This window comes from Scomber scombrus, chromosome 6 (assembly GCF_963691925.1).
Source record: "Scomber scombrus chromosome 6, fScoSco1.1, whole genome shotgun sequence".
NCBI classification, from domain to species: Eukaryota; Metazoa; Chordata; class Actinopteri; order Scombriformes; family Scombridae; genus Scomber; species Scomber scombrus.
Genome location: NC_084975.1, coordinates 28,277,987 through 28,291,834, shown reverse-complemented (window position 1 = coordinate 28,291,834; position 13,848 = coordinate 28,277,987). Strand labels below are relative to the sequence as shown.

The 13,848-nt window shown below is 40.9% G+C and overlaps 1 protein-coding gene across 1 annotated transcript; it reads left to right on the top strand.

Annotated features, from left to right (window-relative positions):
- The first annotated feature begins 1,830 nt into the window (after positions 1-1,830).
- Positions 1,831-12,894, top strand: csnk2a2b (casein kinase 2, alpha prime polypeptide b). The gene is made up of 12 exons (XM_062420285.1): positions 1,831-2,896; positions 3,361-3,472; positions 4,612-4,713; positions 6,339-6,389; positions 6,693-6,752; positions 6,966-7,049; positions 8,701-8,811; positions 9,026-9,127; positions 9,537-9,637; positions 10,946-11,094; positions 11,198-11,281; positions 12,177-12,894. Exons 1-11 carry the CDS (start codon positions 2,793-2,795, stop codon positions 11,272-11,274), a joined length of 1,053 nt encoding a protein of 350 aa, XP_062276269.1. The 5' UTR covers positions 1,831-2,792; the 3' UTR covers positions 11,275-11,281; positions 12,177-12,894.
- The last annotated feature ends 954 nt before the right edge of the window (positions 12,895-13,848 follow it).

Genomic DNA, 13,848 nt, shown 5'->3' with positions numbered 1-13,848 from the left:
AAAAACAAGTAAAACTGACATGGTAATTGATTTTGGGTTTTAAAAAGTCATATCATATCCAACAGGCAGGGGCCGTAAAGGAGAGGAGATCTCATCTATAAGCACAAATGACAAGATCCCACTTTTTTTTTTTTTTTTTGCTTTTTCAGCTGATAGTTAACTTCACTGTGGAAAGAAAAGGAAAAAGGTTCTGCACTAGTTCACCCACCCACACACCATCTTCTCCCCTCTTCTTTTCAGTTCTAGTTAAAAAAAGAGAGAAAAAACAACAACCCGTCAGACCCTGGTTTCTCTTGGTCTCTGCATGCTTGCTGTGTTAGTTCCTGTGTTTCTGTCCCTGGGAACTGGTGCTCCACCCGCCCCTCCTCCTCCTCCCTTCCTCCCTCCTCCTCCTCCTTCCTCCACCCTTCCTCACAGCACTGTTCCCTCCTCCTATAGCTTTTTCAAATTGTATTGTAGTTTATGTGAATGATGTTTGGGAAAAAAAAACAAAAAAAAAAAACTTTGTGGCGACGTACAGTATGTGTACATTCATGCTAAGATTACCTGTATGTATGTAGCACTCAATTACACAGCACTAACAAATAAAACTTTTTTTTTTCATTTATTAAGTTCCACGAGTCATGAGATTATTGAAGCAGGAAAGCAGCTGCAGTATGTTTAGGTACTACTATACCACTTCACCCTCATTGAAAAAGACAGAATCTATAAAAATGCTGAAAAGAAATCATAAAGTTGAGCTTATGGACACAAGATGTACATTTCCTTATGGACCATGATTGGCTTCCATCCTAGTTGTGATGTCATAAAATCATGCCCCGATCTCAAATGAGCACAGATGAACTTTATTCCGAATGAGAAAACATTGTACACAAAGTCTCAGATCATATACTTCAGTAAAAGTACTGCAGTATTATGAGTGATGTAGTATGCAGTATTACAGTACAAGTAGTGGTTTGGTCCCTCTGACTGATATATTATTATATATGACATCATTAGATTATTAATAGTGAAGCATCAGTGTTAGAGCAGCATGTTACTGTTGGAGCTGCTGGAGGTGGAGCTAGTTTACACTACTTTATGTAGGCCTACAGTTAGCTACTTTAGTCCAGTGGTTCCCAACCTAGGGGTGGGGCCCCTCCTAAGGGTCAGCAGATAAATGTGAGGGGTGGTGAGATGATTAATGGGAGAGGAAAGAAGAAAAAACAAAGTTCTGATACGCAAATGTTTTCAGTTTTTGGACTTTATCTCAAATCTTAGATTTTTGCTGAAATATTGGATAATTTGAACATTTATTTAAATGAAACCATGTGAGAAGTTTAAAGGGGGAAAAAAAATCACTATTTAGTGGAGCTGTTAATAACTCATGGACATCTGAAATGTGAGCCTGACTACACACTGCTTTTTGTAAGATGACAAAAGACAAAAAGGTTGGAAACCACTGGTTTCATCTTTAACAATGTGTTGTATTTTAAAAACTTGTTATATTATCCATTGTGTCAAATCTTCATCTGAAATTTCAGTAAAAAGTAGTACCTCAAAATTGTACTGAAGTACATTACTTGAGTAGATGTACTTACGTTACTTTCCATAACTGGTTTTGACTCATATGTTTGGAACCAGAGAAACAGAAACATACGTAAATCTGTATAAGTTATATATAGTATAATTCTTGGGGAAACTTATCCAATTCAGGCTCCACATTGATCTACATTGGTTGTACAATCCACCATACATCAACTTTGGCCACTAACAGATCCTGGTCACCAGAGGGCGCTGTGACCATGGCATCTCTTATCCTCACCCCGGCAGCCCGCGGCTTTCACATCCGGGCGGCTCTCTCGGTCCTCTGCAATCGCAATCGGCTTCCCTTCCCTGCGCTCTCGACCGGGGAGGTCTGTGGCTGCAGAAGAAACCCTCCGAATCCCGGGCCCTCCGTCGGCGTCTGGTACCGGGCCTCTGAGGCGCTGCTCCCCCCGCACAGCCGGTCGCCCATGACGCGGGCTCCGCCGGTGGTGGTGGTGGTGGTGCACGGCGCCGAGCGCTCCCCGTCGGTGCGACATCTCAGCGCTGAAGCAGCATCTCTGGCTAACGTTAGCTAACAACATCGATCTCTGTGCTGCTCCACCCCCCTCCCTCTCCCTCTCTCCCTCCGGTCAAACCCCCGCGACCGATCCGTCACATCAGCCGTTGATTGATATCTAACACTGGACCACCGAGGCTTGCCCCCCCCACCCACTCCCCTCATCCAACCGGCTAGCGCAGGAAGCCCACCCGTTTCCTCCCCCCAACGCTTCGGATTTCGGGCCCGCAGAGAGAGAGAGTAGCCTCGGAGTTTTAACCCGTGATATTTAGATCACCAGCCCCCTTCCCCACTCCTCTGTGGCCTTTTCAGGGGTCAGTTTCTTCTCTACCTCAACACCCCACTGCCTCCCCGGTCCTCTGTGTAATCTCAGCTGCACTATATCCCCGAATCTGATCAGTGCGTTCCGACCTCCACCGACACCGGCTCTGCTGCTTCTGACTATCCGACCAAAGAGCGCTGGTCGACGGGAACTGACTGCGGGGAACCTCGGCGAACATCTGTGGTTCTCACCCTCGCCGTCTTCCCCCTTTTTTTTCATCAGTCTGGCTGCTAAAGGAAGCTAGCTGGCTGGCTTGTTCCACTTTACACCCACACAGACAACAGACCCCCGTTATCTGTGTTTTACCCCAACAATCCCCCTGCAGTTTGGTGATCCTCGATCCACACCCCAGCACCGCCCCTCAGCGCCCGAGCCACGGATCTCGCCATGCCGGGTCCTGTGGCCGGTAGCAAGTCCCGTGTGTACGCAGACGTCAACACGCTGAAGAGCCGGGAGTACTGGGATTATGAGGCCCACGTACCCAACTGGAAGTAAGGACATTTCTGTTTTTTGCAGGTTGCTGTAATTGCATGCATGTGATGCCTGGCCACAGCAGATAATGGGTTTCTGTGTGCATGTGTGTTTGTGGGAGGGGAGAGGGGAAGTGTGGCAGATGGGTGTCTATTAATACATCTAGCTGTGAGGGTGTGATGACACTGTGATAGTACAGTCTCTCAGGCTCCCATCCCACTATGCTGCTGTTCTGCACTGTTTGACACATTTCCACCCCATCTCTGTCCCCATGTGCATCCCTCCTTGTCTGTCTTCTCCAACCTCCACCTTTAGTCAAGAACCAGAAATCATTTCATTCCCCAAGACAGAGCCCCATCTCAGCGACAATAACACTTAGCAACAGCTCATACATTGACTTAATTGTACGCTGGCGCTGAAAACATCACTCTGTCTTTCTCTGGCAGTCACACACGCTCTGCACTGTCTGTGTCTGTCCCTATAGCAACCAAGAGGACTACCAGCTGGTCCGTAAGCTGGGCAGAGGGAAGTACAGTGAAGTGTTCGAGGCCATCAACATCACCAATAACGAGAAGGTGGTGGTCAAGATCCTGAAGGTGAGCAGGTTTTGATCTGCTTGAGCAAAATGCTGAATGTGTGGTTGAGGATCGCTTCCATTGAGATGTATGTGAGAGAGAAATTCACATTTTTATTAGTGTAATATGAAGAATGAGAGTCCTGAATTGCTAGAATTCTTGGAAACAGGCAGAGTTTGGTTGACAGGTTGTTTCTCAAAACTTGTAGCTTTTAAGTAGAGCTGAAGTCTTGCTTCTTTTTTTATTTTTTCAGAAAAAATGCCAAACGTTCCCCACTCCCAGCTTCTCGATCGGGATTTTCTTATATGATGGTAAACTGAGTTAGCAGCGATTAGCCGACTGACATAAAATCATCAACTATTGATACTTGAGTAATTGGTGTTGTTTTTCAAGCAGAATTAACACAGCTGTGACGATTTGCTGCTTTACTTTCTATTAATGAATTCATTCATTTTGGATCTTTGGATTTTAGACCTTTTGATCAGAAAAAAAACAAAACATTTAAAGGCACCAACTTGGGTTTTAGGAAAGCATGTGAGGCATTTCCCCCCATTTTTCATTTTTTTCCGGACATTATATATATCACCGATCAATAATCATACTGTTTTTCTACAGAGGAAAATCAGAGTTGTAGCTTATTATAGCTGTGCTGTAAACATGCAGTAAAGCATCTGAGAACTCAATATTGTCGTTAATTATAATCATATAGATTTTTAGTAATACATCCCTGTTGTATTTTTGCTGAGAAATCAATACATTGAACATATTAGTCCATTCTTGTTTTTTCCACAGCGTGTAGCAGCGTTTGAAATGACCTCTAACCAAAGATAGACCTCCTCATGGCATCTGCTCAGCTGTTATAACCACGTCATCAAAAAACATACGACCCGGTGTCGTCGTGGCGATGCAGGTGTCAGATGAGGATGCCCTTTAGCTAACCGACAGAGTCAAACGATCCGTCGGCCGTTTCAATGTAAACATCGAGATGTCTTCGCACGGAGATTGACAGCCGGATGCTGAAGAGTGCAGCGGAGGCAGAAAGAGCACCATCAGCAGCTTCTACATCACAAATAAAACAACAGGGAGAGTTTCTTCTTGTGTGATGCCCCTCTAAACTCCTCTCCTTTTTGATTTTTTTTTTTTGTTTCTTGTTGAATCAGCCGGTCAAAAAGAAGAAGATCAAGCGAGAGATCAAGATCCTGGAGAACCTGCGAGGCGGGACCAATATCATCCGACTGGTGGACACAGTCAAAGACCCAGTGGTAGGTTTTCCTCCTTGGTTTTTATGTGCTGTTGTTTTTTCTGTCATCAACAAATAACTGGAGTGTGCAGCTGAAACATACCAGATGTGATGAATACACTTAAAAACACTAACCTGATGCACCAGATGGTTTGTCCACGACAACTGTTCAGAAAAGGGCAAGCGCTTTAAAACATTTTTAAAAACTTGGCAAGTGATTGGACGAACCATCTGTCTATCACGGGTTATCACTCCTCGCCGTTGTCACACCTAAACCACACCTATAGCTGCCAGTAGTTCTACGATGCTGATTGGTGGTTGCCTGATGTGATGGATCCAGCTGCCTCAGAAGATAACACAAACACTGCTCCATAGCACTGCTAGTGCTCCAACATAACCTTTAACTACAAGTGGAAGCTTTGAGTTATTATTTATGTAGGTGGCACCTTATTAAAAAGCTCACATCTTTCCAGCTCCATCCTCTTTATGTAGTAACATAAGCTCAGTGAAACACAATTGTGATAAATAAGGGAATGTTATTTAAAAGCTGCAATGATTGGTCAGCAATTATTTAGATAATTGCTTTCAGCTTCTGGAATATAAATATTTAGTGCATTTATCTTTCATACATGATGATAGTAAACTGAATATTTTTATATTTTATAATGCTGTGATGCTTAAATTTCAATTTGTGGCCACTATAAAACCAGTCTTAATACCAATATAAATGCAGTTTTACGCATGATAAAAGATGATATATATGAATTAGATGATAAAACTCATTTTTTGTTTTGACTGTATGATTTTTTTCTTTTTAATTGACTGTTTTCAATCCTAAACACCGCTCTTCCTGCAGCACTCCATCATCTGTGTCACATTTGGGATATTTAAGTACAAGTAAGCCTCTGCCAACACTGTAATCATGAGTTTAAATAGATGATAGCAGGTGTGACTAATGATGGAATCACTTATGGGATGCTATTGATTGTTGGATGATTGACTTTTTATCATGGGATGAATCCTGTTGTTGTTTTTGTTGTTTGGTGTGTGGGACAAAAAAAATCATTATAATTCCTATTTTGTGATTGTAGCATTCCCATTGATCCAGGTGTAATCCAAACTGGGAAAAGAAAGGTCAGGAAATTTGACTAAAAATGTGGAGAATGTTCTACTTTCAGTCTGCAGTAAGTTTCAAACTGTGCTGGCAACCACACCGAATACCTCCTCTTTTATTTTGGAACTTTTCTGAGCTGAAAAACATACCAAAAAAAACAGGAAGGAAGAATATTTTTAGGCCATGAAAGCGCTCTGACTTTGCCAGGGTGTCTTTCAGTGCAGTCATGGAAACCCTGCGGGGTCCTTTTTTTTTGTTTTTTTTGTTTTGGTGGTTGTTGTTTGGGATGAAGTTTCCTGTAAACTACCAGGGTTAGAAAACACTGATTATACTCAGTTTCTAGAGGCTTCGGTTTAAATCAAGAAGATGGTTGTAACTGTACGCTTGTAGATTGTGATTATTTCTTAATTGGACTGTCTGGTGATCAATGAGGTGTCACTATCACATCCCACTCTGGGTTCATTGTCACTTTTTTTGACCTTTTGACCCCCCCCCTCTCTCTCTCTATGTGTCTCTCTGTGGCGGCCGCACAGTCGAGAACTCCGGCGCTCGTCTTTGAATGCATCAATAACACAGACTTCAAGGTACAACCATCTCTCCCTCTCTCTCCCTCTCCCTCTCCCTCTCCCTCTCCCTCTCCCTCTCCCTCTCCCTTTCTCTCCCTCTCCCTCTCCCTCTCCCTCTCCCTTTCTCTCCCTCTCCCTCCCCCTCTCTTCTGCATGCCTCTGGGGTGCTTTTGTTAGATCATCAAAGCCACATTCAGTGCTTTCGACTTTCACTGCCTTTATAGAAGAGTTTTAATCAAATGTGATGTTTGGGTATCCACTTTTTTTTTTTCAAATTGAAAGTTCAAACCTTAAAACACATGTTTGCTTTTTTCCCTGCAGGAGTTGTACCAGAAGTTGACAGACTATGATATCCGTTTTTATATGTATGAACTACTGAAGGTGAGACTTGCTTTATAGCACATGTGGGGACACTTGTTTTTTTTTTTACATATATTTTAAATGTACAAATATTTTACACCATTAAACAAGTAAGAAATTGTCACACTGCCTTTCTGGCAGTGTTCCCGGGAATTCACAAGACTGTATCTTTGTCTGCTCTGACGTGTTTTGTATGTGTGTGTGTGTGTGTGTGTGTGTGTGTGTGTCTGCCAGGCTCTGGACTACTGTCACAGTATGGGAATCATGCACCGTGACGTCAAACCCCACAATGTGATGATCGACCACCAGTTGAGAAAGGTAGGTGGTGCCCTATATACTCCTTTTTTTTTTTTTCTCTCTCTCTCTCTTCTTCACACACCCACACTCATTTATTCTTCTCTTCACTGCTTAAGCATCAGCAAAGGCTTTTATACACACAGAGTTTAACATGCGTGAATAGAGTGGGAGGGAGATCCTTAAAATAACAGCAGATGTCATTTTTGGTGTAAATAAAAATGTTTTCCGTTCATCTCCGGGTGGTAAATCCTAAAAAATTAAATCTGTGTGCTTGTCGTCACGAAGGATTTTTATCATCATCACTGCTTGGGATATTCAACAGGGAAATATCAGACTGAGCACGAGCAGCTTTTAGAAGTTATTAAATCTTATGTATAAACGTCTTAATATTTTATTTTGCCTGCTGTAGACAGTGGCTGTTTTTTCGTGTGTTTTTTGGCCTGTCAGAAGACATTAAACACATCTAAGTTACAATTAGGACTAGTGCAACAGTGCATACAGGAAGCCGTTTCAGCCTGCTTGTTGAGTTTCCAGTCGGACCTGCAGCTAACACTGTCACTGCTCCCAGCTACAGTAGCCGGGAAGCTCATTGAGTCATAAAAAGGGGGAGAGTGTCAAATTTGAGCAAGAACTTAAATTAACTGAAATCAATGAATTCAGTGCCATTCATCTGGATCCAGGTTGCATTAATTGATTATTTATATTACTGGAAATGATTATTTTATACACACGGAAAAAAATGTAAAATACAGTAAATGTCAATAAATGTGTGTAATGTGATTTATTGTAAATGTTATTATAAAAGCTTAATAAAAATTGAATTATTTGGTGAGTGCTTCTGAAACCTTCTAAACAAAAGTTAAGAAAAATAAATCATCACTGTATCATTAAAAAAGATTACCACTGTATCTTTTGCTGGGTCAGTTAATAATGTGTTCTATATGTTGAACAGCACATAATTACATTTAAAAACACACTGCCAGCCTTGTCCAGCAGGGGGCAGCAGACTAACATGAAGTAACCCAGCACACAGATGAAGTCAGGTTACAGCTGATGTTGTGTCTTTCTTAATGTAAATGTCTCACTCACTCACTCACTCACTCACTCACTCACTCACTCACTCAGAAATGTGTTTTAGTTATTGTTGCTTCAATTTTAGATTTTTGATTACGTGTCAGCCGAAAGGAGCGGCAGTACCTGATGAACACAGAGGACACTTAAAATCTTGTCCTGCTGGAAACAACGTTGGCTTACAGTCGATTCCCCCTTAAAACTCCAATTTTATGAATGGAGTCTGGCTGGACGTGCATTTAGATCGTATGATTGGTGGAAAAGTACTTTACCTCTCAGGTTAAATGGCAGCCTGCTTGTTCATACGGTGACCCGGGAGAGTTATAACACGTTACTGAGGCAAAATATTCATACCGACGCGTTTTTAATTGCTGAACATCAGGGCTGCTCTGTAATTATTCATAGATAATTAATCAAGACATATTCATAGATTTGGATGTGTTAATGGAGTGGATGTCATTTAAAGTATTTTTTATTCTTATTATTATTATATATTATTATTATTCAAAGCTGAGTATTTTAAAACATGTGTTAAGCGTATCTTTAAGTTTCAAATATGTGAAGTGAAGCAAAATGTTCAAGAAATTGTGTGTTTCCATAGCTACGCCTTATAGACTGGGGATTGGCAGAGTTCTACCATCCCTCCCAGGAGTACAACGTCAGAGTGGCATCGCGATACTTCAAAGGCCCCGAACTCCTGGTGGACTATCAGGTAACACACACACACACACACACACACACACACACACACACACACACACACACACACACTTCAAACCAATCTTCTCATAAACATCCATGTCCCAGAAGCTAATCTTTACCGACAGAAAGTTGCTACTACACATTACAGAGTATCATTTTAATGTGTGTGTGTGTGTGTGTGTACTCATCATCTGCACTGCTGCTTTATGATTTTTATGTTTCAGATGTATGATTACAGTCTAGACATGTGGAGTTTGGGCTGTATGCTGGCCAGTATGATCTTTCAGAAAGAGCCCTTCTTCCACGGACAAGACAACTACGACCAGGTACATCTGACACAGTAGCTTATTTATAACACATCAGATACTGAGAAACACAAAAGAACATCTGAAAGCCAGCCAGATCTTGTGTGACTCAGGATGTCCCAAACATGTAGCCTGGAGCTTTCTTGGATGAGATCTGTGGCGTCTTTGTTTCCTGTGTTATCCGTCATAACAGTAAGAGGGCGCTGTTGCTCCAGTAGAAAGAGACCTGGAGAATTGTGTGTCTCCCAAGGGTTTAAAGTGTGAATTATAAAGATGTTTCCATTATGAAAGAAGGAAGACAAATGTAGGAGGATCAGGGAGAAGAAAGCAACGCGCAGCAACATCTGAACCGTAGTTTTAAGCGTCGATGTGTTTAAATCTCCAAAGCGATGCACAGACTTTGAAACCTCCCTCTGTTGTTGCTCTCCAGCTGGTGCGAATTGCCAAGGTCCTGGGGACGGACGAGCTGTTTGGCTACCTGCGTAAATACCACATCGAGCTGGACCCGCGCTTCAAAGACCTGCTGGGACAGTAAGTTTACTCTCAGATCCCCGTCTCCACCCCCCACACAGCCTGCACCCCAGTTTCACTAATCCAGGTCTGGAGCTGAATGCGGCAAAGAGGTCAAATCAGCTAAAAATATCCAGAGGGGGCGGCAAGGTGATGCAGTAAGAATATTAGAGGAGCATCTACTCTGTTAAAGTGTCTTTGAGGTAGTCCTGAAACCTCATCAAGGTTTTCTCCTGTACTCATGTTCAGGTTTTTAAACTTTTAGTGAGTGTGCAGATGCAAACACCATCCCTTCAATTACAATCCTGTAGAGTCAGGGAATCTTCAGCACTACAAATGATCAAATAAAAGATAACCACATTGCATTTGTTAACTTAAATGCAATCAGAAAAGTTAATAAAGACGTCAATTGGCATCTGGCATAAGAACACTTTTAATCAAATATGTCAAGATCCTCCTTGTAATCCTGGGAGTCACTTTTTTATTTTTTCCATCTCCCCCCTCTTACCATAGACCCACTTTTGCCTTTTTTTTAAGGAGGCGACAGTGGATTTAAGGGGGAAATAGCAGGTCAACAGTATATGTACATAGAAGTGGTATCATCTGAAAAACATCTGAACTTGAAGATGAATTTAAGATGCAGCTCTGCACAAGTTTTTCTAGTCATAAATCTGTAATAAAACATTGTATTTTGATTTAGCATCTTAAGCACAAGAGAGTATAAGAGTATATGTATAATAAGGGCTTATAACATTGTAATGGAAGTATATGATGGCCATTGTCATGCTCAATTATGTTTTAAGTTGCAGCAATTTTCGGGTTGATTCCATTTTTTAGAGAGATTTAGTACAAAATGCAACATTTTTTAACCATTTTTTAAACATTTCTTCCAAAAAATCACATTAGAATAGCTTGAGGAACACCATAGAAACAATCATGCTGTGTGAAAAATATTTGACATTTGGGGATTTCTGTAAGAAATTGTATAGAAAGCACTTCTGGAAATTGCTCAGAAACTCTCTTATTGTCAATATACCCATGAAAGCCATCCATCCCCTGAATGCCTGAGGTCTCTAGTTTGTGGTTGGTACGTTTCATGATTATCCTAGAAGTCACAATAGGTCATTTCATACTGTGAGGTCAAGTTTAAAAAACATCTCGCTACTGTGTGAATTAACATCATCACACATGATTCAAATAGGCTAAAGTACATCCTTAAGTTTGACTGTAGTCGACAGCAGTAATAATCACAGAAAATGACACAAGCATCTCGTTCCAGCACAATCAGCAGATGGTGTCAAACTGTCCTTCTGTACTGTGTCCCTGCAGGCAGAGCAGGAAGCGCTGGGAACAGTTTGTGCAGACCGAGAACCAGCACTTGGTGAGTCCCGAAGCTCTGGACCTGCTGGATAAGCTGCTACGCTACGACCACCAACAGAGACTGACCGCCACAGAGGCCATGGAGCACCCCTACTTCTGTAAGCAGCACTCAGACTGGTTTTCTGAGCTCCAAGTAGCAAAATCTGACACAACGGCAAAAAAAAACCAACCCCTATTGTTCCCGTCTCCTCCCTCCTGCAGACCCCGTAGTAAAGGAGCAATCTTTGTCAAACTCTGACAACAACATGGTTTCCAGTGGCAACACTACAGCACGATGAAACACAGGTATGAGTGTGATTATCTACATGTACAGACAGTAGTTTGAATGTATTTATTTATCTCAAACATGAGAATAAACATACAAAGGAGACAAGAATAACAGTTGGAAAAAGGAGTAGGAAGTAGTATATACCTAAAAATGTCTACTCCTTTCTCACTCACATATATATCTAACAACAGATAACAGCTAGGCCTGTCACAATCATTACATTATCAACTTATCGTACAATAACATCAACCTCATAATCACATTACCTCAATATTGCCACACTTCACATTAGCAGCTAAGAGGCTATTCATGTCACATTGGTTAAGCAAGTAGTGTCCTCCATTCTTCACTGTGTACGTCCTGAGTGGAGACTGTAGAAGAATTAAAGGTAAATAACTGTCTCAGACCATAATGGCAGTTTGAGAGGCCACTCCCCAATCCCACCCTCCACCCACCTTGCATTTTTATGCTATTATATTATCATTATATCAGTGGTATAAAATGATCTTCACCTGACAATAATATTGTTTATCGCGATTATTTCTGAGACGATATATCGTCCAATTAAAGTAGTTATTGTGACAGGCCTAATAACAGTTCATTGTTGCAAAACTGAAAGCAGGGCTGTTTATTTCCCCCACTAATGAAAAGTTGATGTTTTGGAGTTAAGATGTTTCCTCTGGGCAACGAATAATCTTATTATCTAAAAAAAGAAGAAACTATTTAAGACTTCATATAAAAGAATCCAACTTCCCACCACCAACATCATTAACTGATTGATATATTCTACATGTCACTTCATAGATCAACACCATGGTGGGGAGTGATGGGAAAGATCTCCCATCGATGGAATATGAATGAGAAAATGCTGATTTCTCTCTTTTTTCCCCTTCTCTCTCCCTCTCTCTCCAGATGTGGAAGAAGGATGTTTGTTACCTCAACTTTGTACCCGGTTGTGACAGTAACTTTGACAAGTGTACAGTGACAATGGATCAAAGTAACTCTGACCAGTTACACACTCACAGATATGTGCATATGGATACGCACACACACAGACACACACACACACACACACATCAATGCAAGCACACCTCTACTTAAACACACACAAGCGCAGACACGTATACATACACCCTCCTCCTCTGTATCAGTCTGTGATTGGCTTGTCCTGGTTCCCTGTCCAGCAGCCTGACCAATGAGCTTGAAGCTGCTCCCCTCCTCTTCGTCCTCTTCAAATGGTCTTTCTTCCCCTCCCAGCTCAGTCTCATGTAGGTCAACAAGGACAAACTACTTTTAAAGACAATTCAGACCCCCCCGCTCTCCATCATCCATCCATCCATCCATCCATCCATCCATCCACCCTTCCTTTATATCATCCCCCTTGTTTGCATCAGCATGGAGAATGAACAGGAAAGTGAGCCTGTACAAGTCCTAACCCCCCTCCCAGACCTGTTCATCAATCCATCCATCCATCCATCCATCCATCTATCCGTCTGTCTGCCCTCCGCCTCCTCCCTCCCCATCATGTACCCCCAACAGACAGACAAACGTCTTAGCACTACTCCAGTTCTGAAAGTGGCATGGTGGACTCTCTCTAGATAGAATGATGATGATGATAATAATAATAATATTAATGAAAAATAAATGATTTTTATTTAGATGAACTCCGCCTCTGTCGTGAGTGAATTCGTTTTATGTTGTGTCTTTGGTTCAACTGACATGATGTATTTTAACTTGAGAAACAGTCTAAAAAGGTGATTTTAGAAAACCAAGTTAGGTGTGAAGTGTGAGAGATCAAATGAGAAATGCTTTTTAGTTGGACTGCTGGAAATGTATTAACTAGAGTCAGACAGATATATGAGAATGACTATCGCTGATATATCGGTATTGGCATATATGTTGTCCGATATGCACCGATTTTGATAGTTATATAGGCAGTATTTTACTGTAATACTTTAACTACATCAAGCCCATAATACTTATGTACTTTTACTGCAATACTTTAACTACATCACTCATAATACTTATGTACTTTTACTGTAATACTTTAACTACATCAAACTCACAATACATATGTACTTTTTTCTGTAATACTTTAACTACATCAAGCTCATAATACTTATATACTTTTACTGCAATACTTTAACTACATCACTCATAATACTTATGTACTTTTACTGCAATACTTTAACTACATCACTCATAATACTTATATACTTTTACTGCAATACTTTAACTACAACACTCATAATACTTATGTACTTTTAATGTAATACTTTAACTACATCACTCATAATACTGCAGTACATTTACTGCAATACTTTAACTACTTCACTCATAATACTGCAGTACTTTTACTGTAATACTTAAACTACATCACTCATAATACTTATGTACTTTTACTGTAATACTTTAACGACATCACTCATAATACTTATGTACTTTTACTGTAATACTTTAACGACATCACTCATAATACTTATGTACTTTTACTGTAATACTTTAACTACATCACTCATAATACTTATGTACTTTTACTGTAATATTTTAACTGCATCAAACTCATAATACTTATATACTTTTA